The sequence below is a fragment of the Protopterus annectens genome, chromosome 3.part1 (genome assembly GCF_019279795.1).
Source record: "Protopterus annectens isolate FY-2018-M chromosome 3.part1, PAN1.0, whole genome shotgun sequence".
Taxonomy (NCBI): Eukaryota; Metazoa; Chordata; order Ceratodontiformes; family Protopteridae; genus Protopterus; species Protopterus annectens.
Window position 1 is genome coordinate 1,117,154,426 of NC_056732.1, and position 23,938 is coordinate 1,117,178,363.

Here is a 23,938-nt window from a genome sequence, read left to right on the forward strand (position 1 = left end):
TAAAGTAGAATAAATGTGGGGTGCGTTAGGGCTAAAGGGGTAGTTATTTTGTAGGAAGTAATTGGTTATGTAGGCTTAGTTGAGTAATATAGGAATGAAAGGGAGATGAAGAGTACCTTGTTTTTAAGATGGGTGGGAACAAGAGCATTCCCATAGGGACTTAAGATGTGTGTGAAGAGATTTTTTGAACATATAATGATTACAGCTGGTGCGAATGGATGGTGGGAGTTATGGGTGCTGCCTGTGCCAATAGCTATGCCAACCTATCTCTTGTGCATTGGGAAACTACCTATGTTTTGGCTAATAATGCATTTGCTGAATCTAACGTATGGTATAAACGATTCGTGGATGATATTTGTTTGTTATGGCACAATACCGAGGAACGCCTTAATGAGTTTCTGGTATACATTAATATCACTCCGTTTCTGAACTTTACCTACAAGTACTCTGATAGAGTGATTGAATTTCTTGATTTGGATATTACTAGAGATGCCCCTAGTCTGGTCTTGACTACACTTTTTAGAAAAACTGTTAGGAAAAATAATGTCTTACACAACGGCAGTATGCACCCAAGGCATACTAAATTAAATGTTTTGAAAGGTCAAATATTTCGCTGTATGCATTTGCATAATGATGATTATGTACTACATGGGGCACTACTGTCCCTTAAACATGAATTTATGGAAAGAGGATATAGACAGAATGAGATAGATAGATTGATGTAGCCTTTGAGAAAGGGATGGTAGGTGTAAACCGTACTATAACAAGGAAGGTAGTGAAGGGATAGGATCTCGTAGTGCTAGAGTTAATGGTACTATGGAGAGAGGTGAGTCAGATAATGAAGTACTACGACTGCTGCTGACCTATGCAAGCAATCTACATGTGGTGTGTGACATTGTTAAGAATAATTGGGATATTCTTTCTAGTGTGAAGGAATTAAATGGAGTAATGGGAAAGCAACCATCTTTTACTTTCAAGAATAATAGATCTTTTAAAAGACAACTTTGTTATAAAGCTGTAAGCACCCATAAATATATTCAGTCGGACAGACTTGGCACCTATACCTGTAGGAGATGCACAGCATGCGCTAGTATACATGTTGGGAGACAATTTATACACCCACAGAAGGGGTTTACAATAGAAGCTAACTTTTATGCTGATTGTTATGCCAAGAATGTGGTTTATTTTAGCTACTGTGTACAGTGTTTTGCCTTTTATATAGGTAAGACTAACCAACATTTAAAACACAGGATCCTAGAGCACATGCGAGACATTAAGAATGTGAAAGGGAGCAATGCGTTAGCTGTACATGTACAGAAGGAGGGACCTACTCATAGTTTCACGTTTTTAGTGCTTGAGGTGGTCCCTGTTAATAAGAGGGGGGAGTAATCTGAGCAATAATACTGAAGCCTCAGAACAGGAATGGATACTGAAATTTCAAGCTGATAGGCCACCAGGCCTTAATAATAAAGTATCCCTTAAACCCTTTCTTAGAGCTAGGGTCCTAAAGCATTGAAATTTATTTTATAAATGGTTGTACTGTGATTTAATGGATTGATTTTATATTAATATTTTTATATAAATTTCTATATTAATGGCATTGTTTTTATTTATAAGCATCTTGCATACAATGTATTTAAATGCTATATATGTCCACCCACTTGATATGAATGTAGTTATTTCCTATGTTATATTAGGTATTGCAGCTATAGCCTTTTTAGTGTTAATAGGGCTCTAATTACTAGCATAACTGTTGATTGGTTAATTTGATATAGTGAACCTTTTTAAATGTGATGTTCTTTGCATTCACTGTTAGTCTGATGAAGCGGAAGGATTCTGTGAAAGCGCTTACTATTTTTGTATTAAAGTTGCCTGCTGTGTGTGACCAACATGTCTTTTTGCTTTTCTGTTACTTGGAGTTTTTTGTTGGTTACTTTATTCAGTGCTGAGGGATTCTGTGTTTTCTGTAAGATCTGATGTTGTCTGCTATGTATGGTTTCAACCTTTGTAACTTTGGATCCGACTTAGATCTGACACTGGCTAATTCTATAGTCTTTAGCCTGTTTGGCTGTGCCTCCTTTACCCAAAACTCCGTGCTCCTGCATCAACTCCACAGATCTAGTTTGTCACCATTTTTCTCTGCAGCTTGGCCTTTGGCTCCGCTCTACTTTTTTTATTTGGTAAGATTTTTTGATCCCTTACCCTCATATAGTGATCCTTTTTGCCCTTTGTTCCTTCCAGATAGTTAGGTGGTCATGTAGTTAGGTAGTTATTTTTAGTTGTGTGATTCTTTTTCCCTTCCCGTCCTTTTTGTCTGACTATCATTAGTGTGTTGTACTTTGCAGTTGTTCTTGTTTCTGTGGTTAGATAGTTTTAGAGAGACAGACAAGGATTTTAAAAAGTGATTCCTGCAGGCACAAGTTGCCTTTCCAGGATGCACACCTAAAATGCGTCTATTGTTTGGGTCTGGAGCATCTGGATTCTGCATGCAACATTTGTGGGATTTTTGTCACTAGGGCTATTAATGAGCATAAGGTCAACTTAGTGCTGAAAGTGCTTTTACCCTTAGGCTGTTCTGCTTCTAATTCTGTTTCTGTCTCTGGGGTGGCTTTTACCCTAGTTCCCAAGAGTGGGTCTGAGAGGCCCCAACAACAAGACTCCAGACATGCCAAAGGGGAGAGTTAAGAGGTCTTCTTTGTCTTCTACAACTGGACCTGCTTCCTTAGGTTTGCCAGATCTGCAGGTCTACTAACTTTTGGCTTCTAGAGCTACCCTAGTGCCCAACATCAGCCCAGATGTCTCAGAGCTAATATGCAGCTCATAGCCCAAATCTAGCAAGATTGCTTCTCTGGCTGCAAGCATCCCAAGCCCCTTCTTGGTTAAATGGGCACCTTCAGGTAGAGCAGCTTCCCCTTTTGCTTTGAGGACTCCACTACTTCAGTCCCCAGAATCTTCACCATCTCCACTCTAGTTCAGGTCCTCTCTGGCTATGATCCGACATATGGGATCTTCTTCTCACAGACCTTCTAAACCCTCCTTGGTGGTTTCTCCTGTCTAGTTATCAGGGTCAGTGGGCAGCATCAAAACCTCTGATCTGGTGCAGCTGATGAGGTCCTTTTTGCAGGAAGAGATGCAATTAGGCCTTATTCAGTTAGGCCTTATTCCCTTGGGTTTAGGTCTGGCACTGGGACCTTTGGCTACATCCTTCTGGCTTCCTCTCTTGGCCCCCTTGGATCCAAGGTCTTCGAGTTTGGCTGAATTTCCACCCTCCTGGTTAGATCCGAAAACTTGGCCATCTTACACTTTGTCCTATCCCGACTTGCTTGGGGCCATCAAGACCTCAGAGCCATGTTCTTGAAGCTGGAGTTTCTGGGTTGGTATCAGCGGATCCTGCTTTGAGATCATCATTTACGCTCAGGGCTTCAGCTTTGGACAGCTTGGTGCCGATCTCAATGTGACTTCCTCGTGTTCGGGGCTGTCCTTAGTACCCTCGGGTTCTGAGACCATCAAAACTAAGAAACCTGCATCCATCTCAGCCTTCGACTTTGTAGAGAGGATGCTGTCCTCAAGGGAGAAGGGTCAGATTTCTACTGCCAGCACCCCCTCCCATTTTTCATCAGTACTGTGGCCAGTCATCAGTCTGTTCTGGGACAGGCTACATCAGCCAGCCTCCAGTCTTCCCCCATGACAGGGCTTCCTGACTCTTCCCCTTCCTCCCCAGTGTTGTCAAAATGGGAGGTTTCTGGGAAGAGAAAATGTAAGAGGAACACTTGGATTCCTCAGAGTAATCTCTCACTGAGGATACTGACCTAGGGGAAGGAGAGGATTCCTCTAAGTCTTTGCACAATAACACCTCTTTCAGCAATCTATTTCAGCTACTTTACAGAGCAGAGGCTAGATTACCAAAACCCTCTCTCTGGAGGAGGTAGTATTTATGGAGGCCTTTGGTATAGGCCCATCCATGCCTTGGGTGGTTCCCCTGTGGCTGCCTTTATAGACTTGGTATCCTGGAAAGTGTGGAAGGAACTCAACACAGTGGAACCCATCCTAGAAAGCCAGATAAGGTTCTTGCCCCCCCCCCCCCCAAGACAAGTCTCATTGGAGAAAGGATCTGGCAGTCAGTGCCATTGTGGTGATGGCAGCCACCAAGAAGGAGATTTCTGAGGAGAACTCCTTGATTTATTCCCTAAACTGGAAATCTCTGGAGCTGGATCGATTAGAAAAACCTTCCTATGCCACAGCCACTTTTACACTGTGTCAATGCCATTGTGGTAACGGCAGCCATCAAGAAGGAGATTTCTGAGGAGAGCTCCTTGATTTATTCCCTAAACTGGAAGTCTCTGGAGCTGGATCAATTAGAGAAACCTTCCTATGCCACAGCCACTTGTACATGGAGAGCACTTACTTATCTCACTTGACAAGGGTTCAACAGGACATAATGTCTGAATTGTCAAGTACTGCCAAGGCACAGCAGTCTCTGGATACTCAGAAGAAGCTGGAGACTGAGTTGTTTACCTTGGTTTCCATTGCCAGGGATTCGATGAGACTTATCTTAAATACAGATGATGGGGCATCTCAAGCAGCATGTCCAGAATTGCCAGGCAGTGTTACACTTGGATGCGATTGTGTAACTTTGCAGACTGTTTCAAGGTGTCCTTCATCAGTGCTCCTTTTGACAGGTCCTTCCTCCTTGTTTGGGCCCAAGGTCAAAGACACTCTGATGAGGAGCAAACAAGATGGGAAGACTGTCCACCATTGGAGTATGCCTTTCTACTCCTGAAGACCTTTTCAAATAATCAAAATGAGAGGAGGGGGGTAAACATCTCTTTTTAAGAAAATCACAGTTTTCTTCCTAAGACACTCAACAAGCTCTTCCACAAGGTTCTTCCCAAGGGTAGGGAGGGGGTGATAATTGATGCCACCAGCAGGGAAGAGGTGGTCCAAAGAATCAGGGCTTTCACCAGGCTTTTTCCAGTAGGCCTTTGAAGCGATCCTGAAGGATTGCCTGGCTGCTCTTCTCTGCAGACAGTTGGGTCATCTTGCTCTCCATCCAAAAATTTGGGAGGCTATCACCTCGGACACTGAGTGCTGAGAGTCATATCTAGAGGTTATTACATCCCCTATGTTCTTTGTGTTTCACTGTTGTAGTCATCACATTTAGGTTATCTGCTTGAAGTAGCCCTCAGTCGGCTTGATTATCAAAGTCTTGGGTCCTGCGTCAGTTGCTGTCTCATCTTCCATGACATCAGGTAGTCAGGGGTATAAAGCATGCCCCCAACGCCATTACATCGGTCTTTCTTGCTGTGTTCTGCCCGAAGCAGAAGCAGTTCGCAAGTGCCAGTCGGCCGACTCCTGAAATTTTCGATTTCGAGTTTCAGAACTGAAGTCTTCAACTAAAGCTAAGTACCCCATTGGGGAAACGTTTTCTTGCTCTAAACCGATGTCACTAAAAGTCAATAATTGTATTTCTTGTGGAAAGCAAATACCTCATAAAGATTTTCATTCGTACTGTATTCCTTGCCTAGGCCCTGACCACGACGTTCCTCGCTGTCGGTTTTGTGCCTTATTTAAACCACAATCTATTCATAGTTGGTATATTTTCGCTTCTAAATATTTTGGTATTCGGTTCAATTATCCAGATATTTCTTCGGTAAGCCACCTGACTACCGACATTCTGAAAAAATGCAAAGATAAAGACAGAGACAGGCCGCCTAGGTCCAAAGCTGCCGACGACGCTTCTCCTAAGCTAGTCGCCAGTACGCCGGTACTCAGTGAGGCGCTTTCGCAGCCCCTGATACCTGCTACTTCAGATTCGCAAGCCTCTATTGAGACACATTCGGAGTCCGGTCTGCCACGAGATGCTTCAACTGTGGAACCTGCGGATGTCTCTATCTTGGATGGGTCCAGAGCTGCTGTGCAGGCACGGGCTTCTGAGGGTGTATTCAGGCCTACTGACTTGCATATTAAACCAACACCATCTTCTTTTTTTAGGCCTAAAACTCAAACCATGTCTAGGAAACTGATGCCAAGACCGCATGTCAGGCCTCTATGTCTAAAAAACAAGTGATAAGAATGGCAGAAGACCTTATTACTTTAATCAGGGGAAGCCAACCTTCCCCCTCTAAGAGACCTAGGACTGAATTTGCTTACGATACTTCTGACCAGGATTCTGAAATTTCTGTCTCCTCTGATGACCAGGATTTACCCTTATCTACCTATGAGGATTCTGATGCAGAGGACTCTATTCCCTCTGCTTCTCCCCCAGGGGATTTTTCTTTTGGTGAAACCTTCCATACTCTTAGGGAGCATTTTCACTGGGAAAGCCAGGATTACTCTGATTCGAAAAAGAGGCTTAGAGATTTCCTACTCCTGCCCCAGCACAGACCTTTAGCCATACGTCTTGTACTAGACATTGTTGATGATGCCTTTTCTGAATCTAGCTTGGCCCCTGATTCTTTACTTCCTTCTCCTAGAAAACCTGATAGATATTACAGGGTTCCTGATTCTCACAAGTTCCTTTTTAAAAATCCTACTGCGGATCCTGAGACCATTTCACAGGGACCCAAGGGCATTAAGGCTACTACTGCCAAAAATCCTACTCCCTCTGATAGAGATTCCAGGGCCCTGGATAAATGGGGTAAGAAGGTATACACCTCTGTAGCCTTGGCCATCAGGGCCTTAAATTGCCAGTTTCATGTGTTAAAGTATCAGCAGCATATTATTGGATTGCTTAAACAGAAAATGATGTTGACTCCTGATTGTGCTGAAAATAAGGATTTACAGGATTTAATGCATTCTGCTGAACAGGTTGGAAAACATACTTTGCAATGTGGTTTTGATTCAGTAAAGGCATCTTGCAGGGCTGCTGTTACCGGGTCTGTATCTAGAAGGCATGCTTGGCTTAAGGAGCAAACTTTGTCAGATCGTGTTAAAACTAAATTGCTGGGTGCTCCCTTAAATCAGGACCGCCTGTTTGGCGACAAAGCAGAAGAAGTTCTTAAAAAGATGGAGGAAAAAGCTATTACAATTGCAGCCTCCTAGATTTAGTAGGCATTGGCCCTCAAAAAATTGGTCCTTTCCTGCCTCTTCCAGCCCTTCTCAGTTGAAACCCAGAACCAGCAGAACACCCAGGCTTCAGTCCCAGGGTACGCACAGGACTAAGCAGTGGGGGGCTCCCACTTCCAAATCAGGGAGTAGTAAGACTCCCCCCTATGGTAAGCTGTCTCAGTGACCTAACTTTAAAACTTCCAAGCACTTCTCAACTGACTGCTCCTTTAGGGGGAAAGATTGCTCTGCAAGCAAAAAACTGGGAACTCATTACCCAGGACAAATGGGTTTTAAATATAGTTTCCCAAGGATTCAGATTTCACTTCCACATGTTACCAACCCTAAACGGTTGGCCAGATCTACCCCCAAATCAGTGGGCAGAGGCTCAAAACCAAGTACTCTCTGTCTTAAGATTACAGGCTATTCGGACTGTACCAGAAGAGGAAAAGGGACAAGGTTTCTACTCAAGACTTTTCCTGGTACCCAGAAAAGACAACTCATGGTGTACTATCCTGGACCTGTCTATCCTTAACACCTTCTTGGTGATTCCAAAATTCAAGATGCTAACTCTTCACCAGTTGCTTCCCATGATAGGCAAAGATGCCTGGTTGGCAACACTGGATTTAAAGGAAGCCTACCTGCACATCCCCAATCAGGGAATCTTGCAGAAAATGCCTACGCTTCAAAGCAGGCTGCATGCACTATCAGTTTTCTGCGCTGCCCATTGGCTTGTTTACTGTGCCCAGGGTATTCACAAAGTGCCTAGCTCCAGTCATTGCATTTTGCAGGCAAAGAAATATTCAAATATACCCATACCTGGACGATTGTCTAATTCAGGCAGAAAGCCAGGAAAAACTTCTGAATCATCTGGCATTTGTACAAAAGGTATTAACTTGTCTGGGTTACACCATAACGAAAAGAAATCACATCTGGTACGCTGTCAACAGATTATATTCCTGGGAGCAAGCTCCAACACAACTTCCCAGATGGCTTTCCTCATGCCAGAGAAACAAATTAATTTGACAACTTACTTCAAGCTAGTGGCCACAAAAACCCTGCTGTCTGCACGGCAAATACTGCAAGCCTTGACATTCATGGCCTCGTGCATTCTACTAATTCCATATGCAAGACTGCATATGAGGATACTACAATGGTATCTAAAAAGCCCATATTCTCAGGATCTAGAAGCAATGATTCCTATCATACCTTGCCTACGGCTAGAATTCCTTTGGTGGGCAGAGGCCTGCCACCAAAACAAGGGACTACCATTCACTTTACCCCCTGCCACCCAAACCCTAACAACAGATGCGTCAGACTTTGCATGGGGGGCTCACCTGGCAGGGAAGTGCATTCAGGGTAAATGGAACCCAAGTCAAATGCACCTGCATATCAATCAAAAAGAAATGTTAGCTGTACAGAATGCTTTGACAGCCTTCAAGGACCACATTCTTCCTGGACAATTAATGGTAAAGACGGACAACACCACTGTTATGTGGTACATAAACAAGCAGGGGGGTACCCATTCTTACCCCCTCTGTAGACTAGCCATGGCTCTGTGGAACTCAGCCTTGAGCTACCAAGTGCATCTACAGGCTCAATTCCTGCCAGGAAAACTAAATACACTGGCAGACAAACTAAGCAGAAATCTCATGGACCCACACAAGTGGAAACTGGAACCAGAGATTTTCAACATGTTGATCAACAAATGGGGGATCCCAGATATATATACCTGTTTGCCTCCCCCCAGAACTACCAATTGGACAAATTCTGCACAAGGACTTCCCACAAACAAGCTTGGAAAGTGGATGCTCTGTCCTTCAGCTGGAAAAATCTATCAGTTTATGCCTTTCCTCCTCTGCCTGTCTTCTCCAAAGTACTACTAAAGATCAAACAGGACAAACCAAGCATGATACTGATTGCACCAGACTGGCCACGCCAACACTAGTACCCCCTCTTGCGCAGTGTGTCACAGCTGGCCCCATGGTACCTACCTCAAACCCCTACCCTGCTGTCTCAGCAGGAGATCCAGATTCTGCACCCCCAGCTTCAAACCCTGAACCTGGCAGCCTGGCTAATTACCTAATCTCACTGTTACCATCCCTCAGTAAACAGGTGTTGGATGTCATTTTGGAGGCAAGGAGGCCTAGTACTAGAAAATCTTATGCTGAAAAATGGAAAAGATTCTGTGCCTGGAACGAAACTCAAGGGATGGCCACAGCAGTGCCCAATTTACCTCAGATTCTTCAATACATAACTGAGATGCTTCACAAGGCCCTTTCCTTTTCCTCCATCAAAATTCACGCCTCAGCCATTTCAGCTCATTACAACACAGAACCACCCCTCTTTTCTCACCCAATGCTCAAGCAGTTCCTCAGAAGGGCCAAAAACTTAAGACCACCCAGAAGAGCCCCAACTCCAGCCTGGGACCTTAATTTTGTATTGGAAAAACTCAGTCTTCCTCCTTTTGAGCCAGCTGCAACTGCAGAGTTAAAATTCCTTTCTTGGAAAACAGCTTTCCTTTTAGCAATCACTTCAGCAAGAAGGGTATCTGAATTACAGGCCCTTATGGCAATGGAGCCTTTCATCATCTTTCATGCGGACAGGGTGTCCCTCAGGACCAATCCCTCTTTCATGCCCAAGGTGGTATCTAGTGTGGCTCTTAATCAGTCCATTCATTTGCCAACCTTCTTTCCTAATCCACAGAATAAAGGGGAATGGATACTACACTCCTTAGATGTGCACAGACAACTTAGATTTTACTTGGACAGGACTAAACCTCAAAGGAAATCTGAACAACTGCTGGTGGCATTTGCTGCAGGGGCAGAGGGGAAGACTATTTCAAAGCAAACCATTTCTAAATGGATAGGCCATTGCATTCATTTCTACTATAAGCACCATGGAAAACCTATCCCACAGGAGATTAGACCCTATTCAACCAGGGATGCATCTATCTCTACAGCCTTTCTCAGAGGTGTCCCTACCAGAGACATTCTAGAAGCTGCTACCTGGAGTTCTGTACATACTTTCACCAAGCATTACCATTTGCCAATTTTCTCTAAATCCAGAGCTGGTTTTGCCACTACAGTCTTGCAGGGCCTTATAGCTGGCCCTAATGCTATCTAAATTCCTCCTCCCATCCTTAGCTTTGGGAATCTACCCAAATATGATGACTGCAACAGTGAAACATGAAGAACATAGTACAGTTGTGTACACTTACCATAAATGTAGATGTTCGAGTGTATTCACTGTTGCAGTCCTGGTTACCCTCCCTCCAGCCCCCTGACTTCTTTTGGCTATACCTCTATTCTTCTCTACTATACTTAAAAGCTTTTTGGTGTATTTGCTTTTTTGTTGGAGGTATAACCTTGTATATATATATATTTAATTGCTTCCCATTAAGGGGGGCACCTGACATCTAGGGCAAGAAAAACTGATGTAATGGTGTTGGCTGTATGCTTTATACCGCTGACTACCTGACATCACTGAAGATGAGACAGCAACTGAAGCAGGACCCAAGACTTTGATAATCAGGCTGACTGAGGGCTACTGCAAGCAGATAACCCAAATGTGATGACTCCAACAGTGAATACAGTCAAACACCTACATTTATGGTAAGTGTACACAACTGTACTTTTTAGAAGTTCCATATTGTCACCAAAAACATCTCCCAGATGTCCTACTCCATCAGAGGCTTTACACAGTGGCAGAGATTAAAAATCTGGTTATAAATCGAGTCATTCCAGAGGTTCTATCAGACCAGACAGGATCTGGGGACTATTCCAGGTTAATTTAAGTTCCAAAGAAAACAGAGTACCTCACACCAAATTTAGATTTACGCAGTCTAAGCCAGTTCATCAAAAAGACCAATTTCTGGATGGTCACAGTGGAGTCCATCTTACATCTCCTCAGGAAGGATGACTGGATATCCTCGATAGACCACAAGGATGCTTACCATCACATAAAGATAGACTGAAGTTCCAGGAGGTTTTTTGCTTCTTTCTGGGGGGCATTTATTACCATTTCAGGACCCTGCCATTTGGTCTTACCACAGCTCTGCAGGTGTTTACCAAATGCATGTCAGTAACCTCATTCTGGCTTCAGCTGTAGGGATTTCATGTCTTTCCATACCTGGATGATTGGCTTCTTAGTGTCCTCACAATGGTTTTCATTCCTGTCAGACACAACAAGCTGCAAGCAGCTTGGAAGGGACCCTACAAGGTGGTAAGAAAGGTAAGTGATGTTATCTACATGGTAGAACTGCTAGGCAGGAGGCAGGAGCACAAATTGTACCATGTTAACATGATGAAACCTTGCCATAATATGGAGGCCCTTGTGCTGAGCATTTTCAGTGGATTGCAGGAGGAGTCTGAAGGACATCTGGTGACTGATCTACTCAGTGAGGCTCGGACTGACACCTCAGTGGAATGCCTACAGCGTTTAGGTAAGTATAGTTTTTTATTTGTATTTTTTTATTATATTTTTGAAATTTCAAACATCGCTCATATGGTGTCGACCATATGGTGTTCGATGTTTGCAACTTTCGAAAATATAATATAGACCCTCAAAAGGTGCCAGAAATGCGGGCACAACATTCTTGTGCCAGTTGGAGGGGTAGCAATGTCCCAGCAGCTATCTCCTACCCAGGTTTGAGAAATCCGAGCAGTGTTACAGGAGTTTGGGGACATGTTCACTGGGAAACCAGGGTTCACCCACCTGGTGCAGCACCAGGTAGATACAGGACCCCAAAGCCCTATTAGGCAGGTCCCTTATAGGGTGCCTGAGAGAGGTAAACAGACTCTGAGGGAGGAGATACATGAGATGTTGGAACTAGTGTTATATTCAAGAGTCCAACAGTCCCTGGGCCTCCCCAGTGTTGTTGGTGCCAAAGAAGGATGGCAGCACCAGGTTCTGTGTGGACTACAGGAAATTAAATAGTCACACAAAGTCAGATGCTTACCCCATACCTAGGACAGATGAGGCCCTAGACCAGCTGGGTGGGGCAAAGTATCTTACAACTATTGATCTTACCAAGGGTTACTGGCAGGTGCCCTTAACTCACAGTGCTAGAGAGAGGTCAGCGTTTGTGACTCCTTTTGGCTTGTATGAGTTCACAAAGGTGCCCTTTGAGATGAAAAATGCCCCAGCAACTTTCCAGAGGCTTGTAGATCATATCCTAGCAGGAGCAGGAGGGTTTGCCCTTGCTTACCTAGATGATATTGCCATCTACAGCCATTCCTGGCAAGAGCACCTTTAACATTTCAGGGAGGTGCTGGGCAGACTACAGAGGGCAGGGTTGACCATTAAGCCAAGCAAATGTCAGGTGGGTATGGCAGAGGTCTCCTACCCGGGACATAGAGTGTGGAGTGGTAAGTTCAGGCCAGAACCTGCCAAAGTAGAAGCCATTCAGGCATGGCCTGCAACTGTTACCAAAAAGCAGGTGAGGGCATTCTTAGGGACAGCAGCGTAATATAGAAAGCTTGTCCCCAGTTATAGTATCATAGTTGCTCCCCTCACAGACCTGACAAGGAAGAACAGGCCAGATAAGGTAGTGTGGATGCCAGCATGTGAGCAAGCATTCCAGAAGCTTAAAGAAACTTTGGGAGGACCCCCTGTGTTAGCCAGTCCAGATTACAGCAAGTAATTTGTTGCGCAGTTGGATGCTTTGAACCATGGGGTGGGGGCTGTACTTAGCCAGATTATTTCAGAGGGAAAAGAGCACCCAGTGGTTTATCTCAGTCATAGACTTCAACCCAGGGAGGAATGCTATGCAGCTGTAGAAAAGGACTGCCTAGCCATAGTGTGGGCACTGCAGAAACTTCAGCCTTATCTGTATGGAAGAAAATTCACTGTAGTTACAGATCACAATCCCCTAACATGGTTAAACAGAGTCAGGCAGCAAAATGCCAAGTTGCTAAGATGGAGCCTAGGGTTGCAAGCATATGATATGTCAGTGCAGCACCGCAGTGGGATTAGCAATGCCAGCACAGATGGGCTCTCAAGACAGGGAATGAGGTAAGGTATACTCAGATAGACCCAACCCTCTCAAGCAATGTTTCTCAAGGGTCACTTGAAAAACTAGCTTGAGTTCTCCAAGGGGGGGGGGGGTATGTGAAGAAATTTGAAGGCTGCCAGCTTAGCTAGATAGAATTTTGTAGATAACTCTGTCATTTGTAAATATTAATGTAAGCCACAGGCATGTTTTCTTAAATGTGAAAAGACTGTATTGGATGTTGAACTGAAAAAATCTAACAACAGTGCACTCTGCTGTAAGAAAGCTGATAATTCAATCATTTCCTGACTGCCTTTGATCTCAGGGCTCAGAGCTGAGGTGTCTGGATAAAGGAATTCTGCCTGTTGTTTTGAGACCAGAGTTAATTGCTAGAATTTGCATGTATAATTTATTTTATTGCTCTGCCTTCCTGACCAGCTGCAAGATCAAAAGGGCTATTAACCTCTGAGTTTCTGTTAGCCTGGGAACCAGAAAGAAATTATGTAATCTGAAATTAATCAGTGGTCCTGTGTTATCAATTTAAGGACATAAAGAATGAGGGCATTTTAGCATTTGTCTTGAGAACATCCAACATCACCAGCACTGTCTTGCTCTGTATGTAAGTTTATTTTAGAACTGTGTTTTCTCTTATAGATAGGAAGTAGGAAGATTAGTTTTTTTATTCTGTATTGATGTCAGAACTTTTCTACTGTATTATTTTAAGTATTTCTCTGTGATCTCTGAACTCTTGACTAGCTCTGTGTAGCAAGAAGTATTGTCTTGTGTTTTTATTTATTATTAAATATTTTTAAACCTTTCAGCCGTGGCTGTTTTTTGTAGAGATAATTTAAGCTCTAGAGTACATTGCGTGTGTATAGTGATACTGGCCAAACCACTCCAATAAGCCTTGACTGTTTAGTCACATTTACCATTTGGATAATAATACTGCACAGTAATAATTGGACACCCTTTAGTAGGGGCCTTTTTAGTAGCTAATGAGTAAGGGTCCTGGTGGCAGTGATTACTACCTCATAGCCTGAACAGAAAGGGCACAGCTAGTGAACCTGTGCCAGCTTTACCCAGGAGAGTGTGTGTGGTTGTATATACACCACATCTCAAAGTGTGTGTGTGTGTGTGTGTGTGTGTGTGTGTGTGTGTGTGTGTGTGTGTGTGTGTGTGTGTGTGTGTGTGAGAGTGTGAGTGTGTGTGTGTGTGTGTGTGTGTGTGTGTGTGTGTGTGTGTGTGTGTGTGTGTGTGCATGTGTCAGCTACTTGGGCAGGGACATGAAGCACTGGTTGGACATAGAGAGTGCTTGGAGGACTTGGCTTGGGGCTCAGGCTAAGGACCCCACTCTATAGCTGTGCCAGTGGGGAGTCTTATTGGGGATGTGGAGAGAAAGGGAGAGACCAGCTCCAGACTGACTGTGTGCTCTTAAGGGAAATTGTACTAATGTGTGTATTTATTATCCTTTCCCTATCTGGACGCCCCTCACTGGTGTTGGTGGTGAGGATTGAGGCTCCTTGATTGCTGGGCCAGTGCACGGGCCTCACAGTGATTGAAGAGTTGTCTATTAGGAAAAAAAATATTAAATAGCATAGCACCTAGTAAGGAATGTAAGCTGCAAGAGCACAATTTGCAAGATAAAATTCAGTTCAGTAGCATATAAGATGGCTAAGCTTGAATTTCTAATGTTCTGGAAAGGTAAGTGATCCCTTGCTTAGTACCTTACAGTACTATTGCTCTTCTCTCTGCATCACTTAGGATTGGTCTGGTTGCAAAAAGGTACTAATGTGCAATGTATAACACAAGAAAATGAATCCAAGCAAGTAGTGTTTCATTTATGGCTATTAAGATAAAAAAACGCAAAGCAGTAACATTTTCCCCAAAGAATTTGAAGTTGTACATTGTTCTATTACTCTACCTACCCACTTATCGTATAACAAGAAAATTAGGTCATTTTATTCACTTTGTTTATTTCTTATTTTTCTGTTGTTGACATGTCTAGTATAGTTCACATGGTATTTTTATGGATATGGTGCCTGACATTTTTGTGTTTATTTTTGGGTAGAAGGGAATTTTCTTGCTATGTTTTGCCTTTGTGACTGTGCTTGATTTTGGTTCCCAAATTGCTACTTCTAAACATGATTGTCTTTTACTGTGTTCTTAGTGGCTACTTCCAGCCAACTGTTAGAATATGTATTTTTCTCAAGCAAATGTACCCATGAAGTAGATGTACATCAAACATGTAAGAGTAGTTCCTGGCAAGATGTATCTCAGAGTTTCTTAATACTGTTGGGGATAAGTACTAGTAAATTTAGCATTAGTGTATCTCGTTGCATATGATGTAGTGTTGGAGCTCACCAGATGCCAGACAATTGAAGTCTCTTTTACCATGTTTTAACAAAGTCTGCCTGTATTATTTCTTACTTATGCTTGAAGGTAATACCTACCATTCTTGCAGGTAATTCATATGAAACCACTAGAAATCATGCTACCACCCAGAGAAGACTTGGGAAGTCCTATTGTTGATTTGGATCTGCACCTTCCGTTCCTCTGTTTCAAGCCTGAACAGGTGTTACAGGTAAACAGACTTACCTTTTTATCTTATAAAAATCCTTTCTTGTTATTTTTTTATATTCTTTCATTGTTAGTCTGTACTGTTTGGTCTTAACAGTTAGAGGCACGGAGACCTAAGTAGAGAACTAAGTAGATGCCATTTGCATTACATTAACATATGACATTTGCAGTTGTAAGGTATGCATTTGTTGAAGCTCATTTTTTTTTTTATTCTCTCCTTCTTATCATAAGAGGGATTCCTAGATTTGAAATTAAAATACTTTAAGATTGTCACATTTCTGATTAATGTCAGTTAGTAATTTCATACCTTTGCCTTGTTTGTCCTTGACTCTGGTGCATGATCACAAGCCTACCCCATCCTCAGCTCGGTCCTGAAATGACAGCAAGGGAAATGGCAGATGAAGAATATAGTTCAAAGTTTCATTTAGTTTTCTTATTTCTTGTTAGTGACGATGTTTATTTTTCTGTCAGGTATTCTTCCTCTTTTGTTACTGAAGCTGCCCTTGAGAATAAAATGGACTTCACTTATGAACCGTGCCAGCTCTTACAGTTCAGATACAGATAGGCCATGAAGCATTACTGACAGATCATGCTGTTCATAGGAATTGCTGTAGATTTATGTAAGACTGAGACAGTTATAAGAAGTCTAGGATACATAAGACATTCTATACTTTGAAATCAAAATTTTGTAGGCTAAATGGGAGCCAGGGAAGCCAGACAAGGAGTTGGGCAAATATTTAAGTGAAATGATCAACACAAAACTACTTGAGTGCAAAAAGGAAGGAGAGGAGAACTGTTGAATCAGCATGTGGTGTGACACTTTTTTCCTTTAAGAGCTTTTTTATAAACTCCTATCACTGGATAGTGGTTGAATGAACAAAGAAATGATTGGAAGAATTCTTTGAATGACAGAAATTATGGCAGTATTGTGCCCAGGATTTAATTTTTTTCCTTAAAATTGTACATGTAAAATGTATTTATTTTCAGATGTGATCCATTAGATTACAGAACAAAGGTAAATGGCGTTACTGAATTATCATTATCCTCAACCCCCTACCCCTTTACCCATTTTTCTACATGGGGTCAGGTTGTCGCTTCAACTGTTGCCATCTTTCTAGATTCAATGTGACTTTCCTGTCTTCATCAACAATGATGCCTGACAGTCACAAATCTTTTCTCACACAATGCATCCATCTCTTTGCTGGACACCCTTATTTCCTCTTGCTTTCTTCTTGTCTGTTCTAAATCTCCTTCACTAGGTTGTCTTCTGCTTTCCTGCACATGTGACTAAACCACCATAATCTTGTTCTTTTTGACCTTCTTTGCAATTGGAGCCACTTTGGGTTCTGCTCTGATGTCCTAATTTTTCATCTGTCCTACAGTGTGCATCCTGCCACCCATCTCAGGCACTTCATTTTCATCACCTTTAACTTCCTCATCTGCTTAGTCTTTACTGTGCAGATTTCTATACAATACTGATCACACTGCTGTTGTGCACACCCTACTTTTCAGCTTTTTTTGGCATTCTTCTTTTACATACTACTCCTGACACTTTGTGCCAGTTGGCTGCAGCCCCGCTGATTCTGGCTTTGACCTTCTCAACCACTCCTCCCATATACTTAAAGCTGTTAATCTGTTCCACTCTTTTCCCATCTATCTCAATTTTCAGCTTCTTATTTCCCCATTTGCTGCCATTGCAACTGTTTTATTTGTACTGAATTAGAGGGGCTGCAGCCAGCTGGCACAGAGTGTCAGGCATACTGTATGACAGAGGAATGCCAAAGAAGCTGAAAAGTAAGATGTACAAAACAGTGGTGTGACCAGTACTACTGTATGGTACAGAAACCTGGGCAATGAAGAGTTGAGGAAGCTAGTGTTGATGGAGATGAATTGCCTGAGATGGGTGGTGGGATGCATGCTGTGGAACAGACAGAGAAATGAGAATGTCAGAGCAGAAACCCAGGTATCTCAAATTGTAGAGAAGGTAAAAAGAGAACAGATTACAGTAGTTTGGGTACATGTTCAGGAAAGCAGATGACAATCTGGTAAAGAACATTTGGAACATACAGGAAGAAGGCAAGAGGAAATGAAAGCATCCAGAAAAAAGATGGATTGATTGTGTGATAGAAGACCTGCGACAGTCAGGTATGACTGTCAGAAAAGGTAGGAGAGTGACAATGAATCATGAGAGATGGCAACAGTTGATGCAACACCCTGACCCCATGTAGAAGATGGGGAAAGGGGGGGGGGAGTTGATGTTAAATGATGATGAGCTGCTCTGTTTCTTTCAACAAACTGGTAAAGTGTCTCAATGCTTTGCTTTTTGCTATTGCAGCTGCTCTGTTTGGCTTTTTGTTAGCTAACCAGTATTCCTTCTTAGCCTGGCCCAACAATTCTACCTCCCACTTTTTCTTGCACTCCTTACTTTTGATGACTTTCTTCACTTCTACATTCCACCACCAACTTTCCTTATGTACATTATTTCCATACCTGGTTCAGCTAGATATCTGTTTTATAGTCCTCACAGGTGGGCGTTTTGAGGCACTAACATTCTTCTTAAATCCATGTATTTCCTCCTCTTCCTGAGGTGTTATAGTCCTGAGTGATTCCTTGAACTCATCTTTTCTCCCTAATCAACTTCCCAGGGCTTCAGCCTAGTTTCTGTTGCTCTAAGAGCCTTCTCTGACCACTGATTGCAGCTGATTGCTGCAAGCAGTTTTTTTATGCTGTGGGCTTACTTTTTCACTCGGGATGAATTTGTATTGTCTGATTCTACCCAGATACAAGGAGGAAGCCTCCATTAGTTGCATGATGGCCACTCTTTTATGTGATCTTATGACTCTGTTTCTCTTGCTGAATCATGTATTGGCCACCATTAAGTCATTTGCCAGGCAGAAGTCTAGAATGGGCTCGCCTTCTTTATTCCTGTTGCGCCACTCTTGTGGACCCAGGCAGTTCTCATATCCTGTTCTGTCTATCCCAATATGTACATTCAGATCCCTCATTATTAACATCAGCTCATATTGTCCTGCTTTATCCAGTAGGTCCTGCAACTGCTATCTGAATTCACTCTTTTTTCATCACTATTACAACCCTGCTGTGAGGCATAGGCTGAGGTTATGATTAGTGCCCCATCCTTATCCTGGAGTCTGATTGCCCTGGGTCTGTCACAAATTCTGATAGTATCCCTAATTGCCTTCTGAAGCCTGTCTGCCACCAGAATTCTGATACAATTTCTGGTCTGGCCTCCCCCTGAGTAGAAATCTCTGGATCTCAAGCCAAGTGGCTTTGCTGCACTGCTCGTCCGTCTTGTCTCCTGGATAAAGAGGATATCAAACTTCCTACTTACCATCTTATCATCCACTTTCAAGCTGTGCGGTGTCAGTGAACCTGTATTAAGTGTAGCAATTTTTAGTTTATGTTTGTCAGGTTGATTGGTTTTACATCTAGCTGTTGCTCAAAAGAGCTATTCCAGGTAACCTAAGCTGAGCAGCTGGACACTGGTCGACCAGTAGGTCATTGACCCAGGGCTGCTGGGTTTATGGTGGGTACACTGGTCAGTAGGGGCACATAGACCACTTCCACAGTTAACATGGGTCCCTAGCATAGGTTAGAATAGGCTGGGTCCTCAACACACTTATCACTGGCAAATACCCATGGCCTTTTTTAAGTGACATTAATCAATACAAACAAATTGCCTCAAGACAATTATTTTATATTGTCAAGTGACTAGTCCTGATATGATGTGGAGTCAGTGATCCATTTTCTCCTATATAGAGGGCACTGTACATCACAGTTGATGCACAAAGTGGTTGGTCTATACAGCTCTACTCCTTATAGGCACCCTTTAGGGTGTCCAACCTTTTGGCTTGCTGGGGCTGCATTGAGTGAACAGAAATGGTCTTGGGGCAGCATATAAAATATATCATATAGTTAACTCTTTTGTTGCTCCGGAAGACCACAGTCAACCTCCTGGCTGTACTGTAGGTGCATTTGAACAATGAATAAATGTAATAAATGCCTAATATTTGCCTTAAAATTCTAATTCTCATTCTAATTCTAATTCTCTAATCTAACAGTTAACTCTAACATCTTAGTTAATATCTATATCTATCTATATATATATATATTTTTTTTTTACAAATAAACAGATATTCACTACAGCACTAGCATTTCTCACTGGGAAAACCATTCCAGCAGTAAAACTATGTAAAATGTCAACATCAGCAGTCCTGCAATACTATACTCCACAAAAATAACCCAACAAATTTGCAATAAAGTAAAGAATTCACATTACTGACTTAATAAAACAATTCTGAATAAGCTACAAAAGGGTCTCACCCAAACAAATAACTGGTGCCAGAAATATGGCCTCAAGCTAAATGCCAAAAAATGCATCATCATCCCCTTTGAGGAGAGTGATGTCCCCACAAATTATTACATTAATAACAATGTTGTAAGCACACAATAAGTCGTATGGTACTTGGGCACCCAGGTTGATAGAAACCTGACTTTTGACCACCGCGTTGTCTCCGTTGTAAGGAAAGCTTTTTACATGGCCCACTTCATTAGTAAGGGTATCTCATCCAGGGACAAGGAAGTCATAACATCCCTGTATTCTTCCTTTACAAGAGCCATTATTGAGTGCAATGCCCCTTTTGACATGTGCCTCAACAAAACACCCTGCCAAAAGAAAGACTACAACCATTTCTGACAAAAAAGGTCAAAGGACTAAGTTCACTTAGTTATCCAAACAGACTAAAAAGCTTCTTGCTTTCCTATGTCTCTCACTAGCCCCTATAAATTTCATCATTGGCTTGCTTTCCAGGCTAAGAAAGATCCTGCCTTAAGAGACTTCCTCTACCTTAGAAATACTAGTTATACTTAAAATGCTCACTACAAAGACCACAGCTTTCACTGCAACATAAGCAAGCCACTTTTTATGGACAGGTTCTTGACACAAAAACCTTCAACATCTGTAAAAAGCTCCTCTCATTATCAATGTAGTTCAGCCTCACGATGGCTGGATGGATAGCCATAAATGTAGTTCTTGGGCAAGTAGCATAGCCTTCATCAAACCAGATGGAAAATCCGCATACTAACCTTTCCCAGCTGGATGGCTAAGATCTAATATTGATTACTCAAATCTAGTTGCCCATGAAGAGGGGCATGTTTAACTAAGAATTCCATTTGCAAAATTATATTCAGCTATGTACAAACAGCTTTCTCCTACAAACTTAACTCATTGATATTTGCCTTGTTGTAATTATAACTGTAAAAAAAGTGTTTTTAAGTTTATTCTGTACCTCAATGATTCTCACTGTTATAAGATGTTATCTCTGCCATATTGTATGAGTACTACATCCATAATTTGCTGTCTCTCTCTCATGTATTGTATTATATTGTTTTGTGTTATTTTTGGAGCTTTTCTTCCCGGGCCTCCACTGAAAATGGACCTATGCCCAGTCGGACTTTCCCGGTAAACAAATGTAAAATAAAATAAAATAAATAAAAATAAACTTCCTTCCAATCTAAAGCCATTTGACAGACATTTTAATTTGTGCAGAGGTTACTCACAAGACTGACAGTTTACTGAGCTGTAATGCTGACCTTCGCTTTTGAAAAAAAAAAAAAATTCCCAGACTTTGTCAATAGCTCAAAGTGTAGAGAGGATTATTTATTTATTATATATTTATTTATTTTTGGAAAACATCTTCAAAACTGTTAAATTGATTACACACCCAGAAACACAGAAAAGTTATTGTGATTATGTAAACCACAGACTGCTGCAAGAAATCAGTCACATTAGCACTCTATGCTTATGTCCAAACAGATGAATCATACCTGTCAATTCCAAAAGAAGTAAAGTAGCTTAATTGGCAGTTTATATTGGAAATAAGCAGATATATTAAAAAGGCTCTGTTTTTCATAATTATGCCGAAAAGTCTTTCAAGGTAAATACAACTTCTGATTTAGTATGGAACCATACCTCTCAAACTTAGAGCAAGAAATCTGGACAAAGCGAAAAATAAAAGTGGGACACAGGCCCAAAAATAGTTATGCATCACAGACACCATTGAAATAACTGTAGCTGCGAACATTATACATCCCGTATAATCTTTCTATCCCATCATTGTCATTTAAGCATTATATGGCTCATTCAGTCCTGCCTCCTTTTGCAACAAAGAAAACCATGCTTTGAAATAACAAATGCATTAAAAATAATAAATAAAACACATTGCATGAACATCCTGCAACTTCCTACCTGCAAGCAACCACAGAGCTTTCACTGAAACTAGGGCTGCTTATTTCTCCAGAATGACAGCTCTTCCTAATTAAGTCTAATGATATACAATCTACCAGTATCTGGATTACCTGAAATAAATTAAATTATGGCCTGTAAATTGAAAGTACACTTTGTTTAATTAAACTATATTTCTAAGCCCACTTACTATATTTTTTCAGTAACATCCCAGTATCCATTTCCAGGTCACTTTACAAGACATTGGCAGTGGTAGACTTGGCATCCTTCAGAACCCCACAGGCCCACGCTAATACATTGTCCATTAAATGTAAATATCCATCCACTGTAAATGGCAAGAAGCTATGTCTTAAAAAAATCTACTTCTGGCATGCGTGCCCAAGTATTAGGTTTTGAAACAAAGAAACATATTCTCCACAGTCCGTAAGTCTCTGTCTTTAATAATCATCTACTGTTGCAGCATTCCAACACATAATCACACACATACACACTAAAATCCCTAACATTTAAAAAATGACATTGTGCCCACTTGATTTGCCAGTATTGATGATCCGCCAAAGATATGCTTACTGTTGTCCAATCTACCACTGCTTAGAACCCACCAATGAAAAAAACAGTACTAGGTGCTTTTTTGTTTGTCTGAAAAAACAATACAACTTTGTATGCTACAGTCCCACATAGTCAGTCCACTACTGACCCATTAACCCTAGGCTGCTGTCTCATTCTTACTCCCTGGAACTGCATTACCTTGGATGACTACTTTTATTTCCTAAGCAAAAGACACGAATTGGAAGATGAGGCAAAAATACAGACATTCTTTGAAAATCCATACAGTTAAGAGGTATGAGTTCATGTTCAATACAACACTCTCCCTGTCAGGAAAGCCGCAATTTAATGTAAGTGTACTCTTAATGTATGATATATTTGTGAGCTAATTTCTTTGTGTTCAGTAGGTAGGCTTATCATTGTTAGCCTCTTTGTGCATGCGTCTCTCTCTCTCTCTCTCTGTCATGCACACATATACACACACATACACACACACACACACTCTTCTTCTACTTTCACGCACACAATTCTGCTTTCATGCATGCACTTACTCACTCTGTACTTACCTATTAACACAGGAAATTGCTGTCCCTTTCAAAGGCAACAACGGCAAATCCATACATGAGTCCCTCTTCAGTGAGAACACACACACTGATTGTTCTGCGCAAAATAATGGAGTAAACACACTGACCCTTTTTTGGCTCAAAAACAAAACTAGAAGGGTGCTTTGGCGCATGTGCACACTGACATTAGCATTACAGGTCACGGGAGCGAAAAATACAAAACAAAAAAAGTGTTTTGGGGCATGCGTACATCGATGTTGCAGTTAGAGGTTGAGGGCCGCATGAAAGAGCTCTGAGGGCCGCATGCGGCCCACGGGTCGCAGGTTGGACACGTCTACTTTAGAGTCTGTGCTGTTGCTTACAACTCCATTCTTGTGTGTGCTTGAGGTGGAAACATCCAGTATGTTTTTGGGAGATGAGATGAACCCTACAGAGACACAAGGAGAACATGCATACTCCACACAGGTATTGGGTGGAGGTCAGGATTGAACATTATGCCTTGTGCATAGGAGGTGAACTATTATGCCAACTGTGTCACTGAATTATATACTATACATTAAACAGTTAATCTTATGTTGTCAATTTTCCTTTTATCCTCGACATAATGGTTTGGTTCCAAACCTCGGAACTGACTCGGCTGTTACTACATCTCGCAAAAGCCCAAAACTCTGAAGCTTAATGCTTACCCACACCCACAATGCTCCTCTCCTACTTACCTCAGATCTCATTTGCTGCTTTCATGGCAGATGCTTTCACTGTTGCTCTTGAGCTAAGTAAAACTTTTTGATATAATTCAAATTTTTTTGAATGAGTTTCTGCTTCTTTCTCCTTTATCTTTAGTCATTTACCTACCCACCTCTTTCTCACACTTTTAAATTTATGGTCTCCTCTTTCTGTACACTTTGGTATACTCTAAACTAAGATCATTGATAGTTTTTCCTTCTCCCATACACC

The 23,938-nt window shown here is 41.9% G+C and overlaps 1 protein-coding gene across 1 annotated transcript in view; it reads left to right on the plus strand.

Moving 5' to 3' along the window:
• LOC122798379 (DENN domain-containing protein 3-like) overlaps nucleotides 1-23,938 on the plus strand; it is a 1,373,701-nt gene that overhangs the window by 319,354 nt on the left and 1,030,409 nt on the right. Inside the window, exon 7 of the mRNA XM_044067263.1 lies at nucleotides 15,498-15,617. Within this exon, the coding sequence (XP_043923198.1) occupies nucleotides 15,498-15,617 (120 nt within the window). The remainder of the gene's footprint in view (nucleotides 1-15,497; nucleotides 15,618-23,938) is intronic.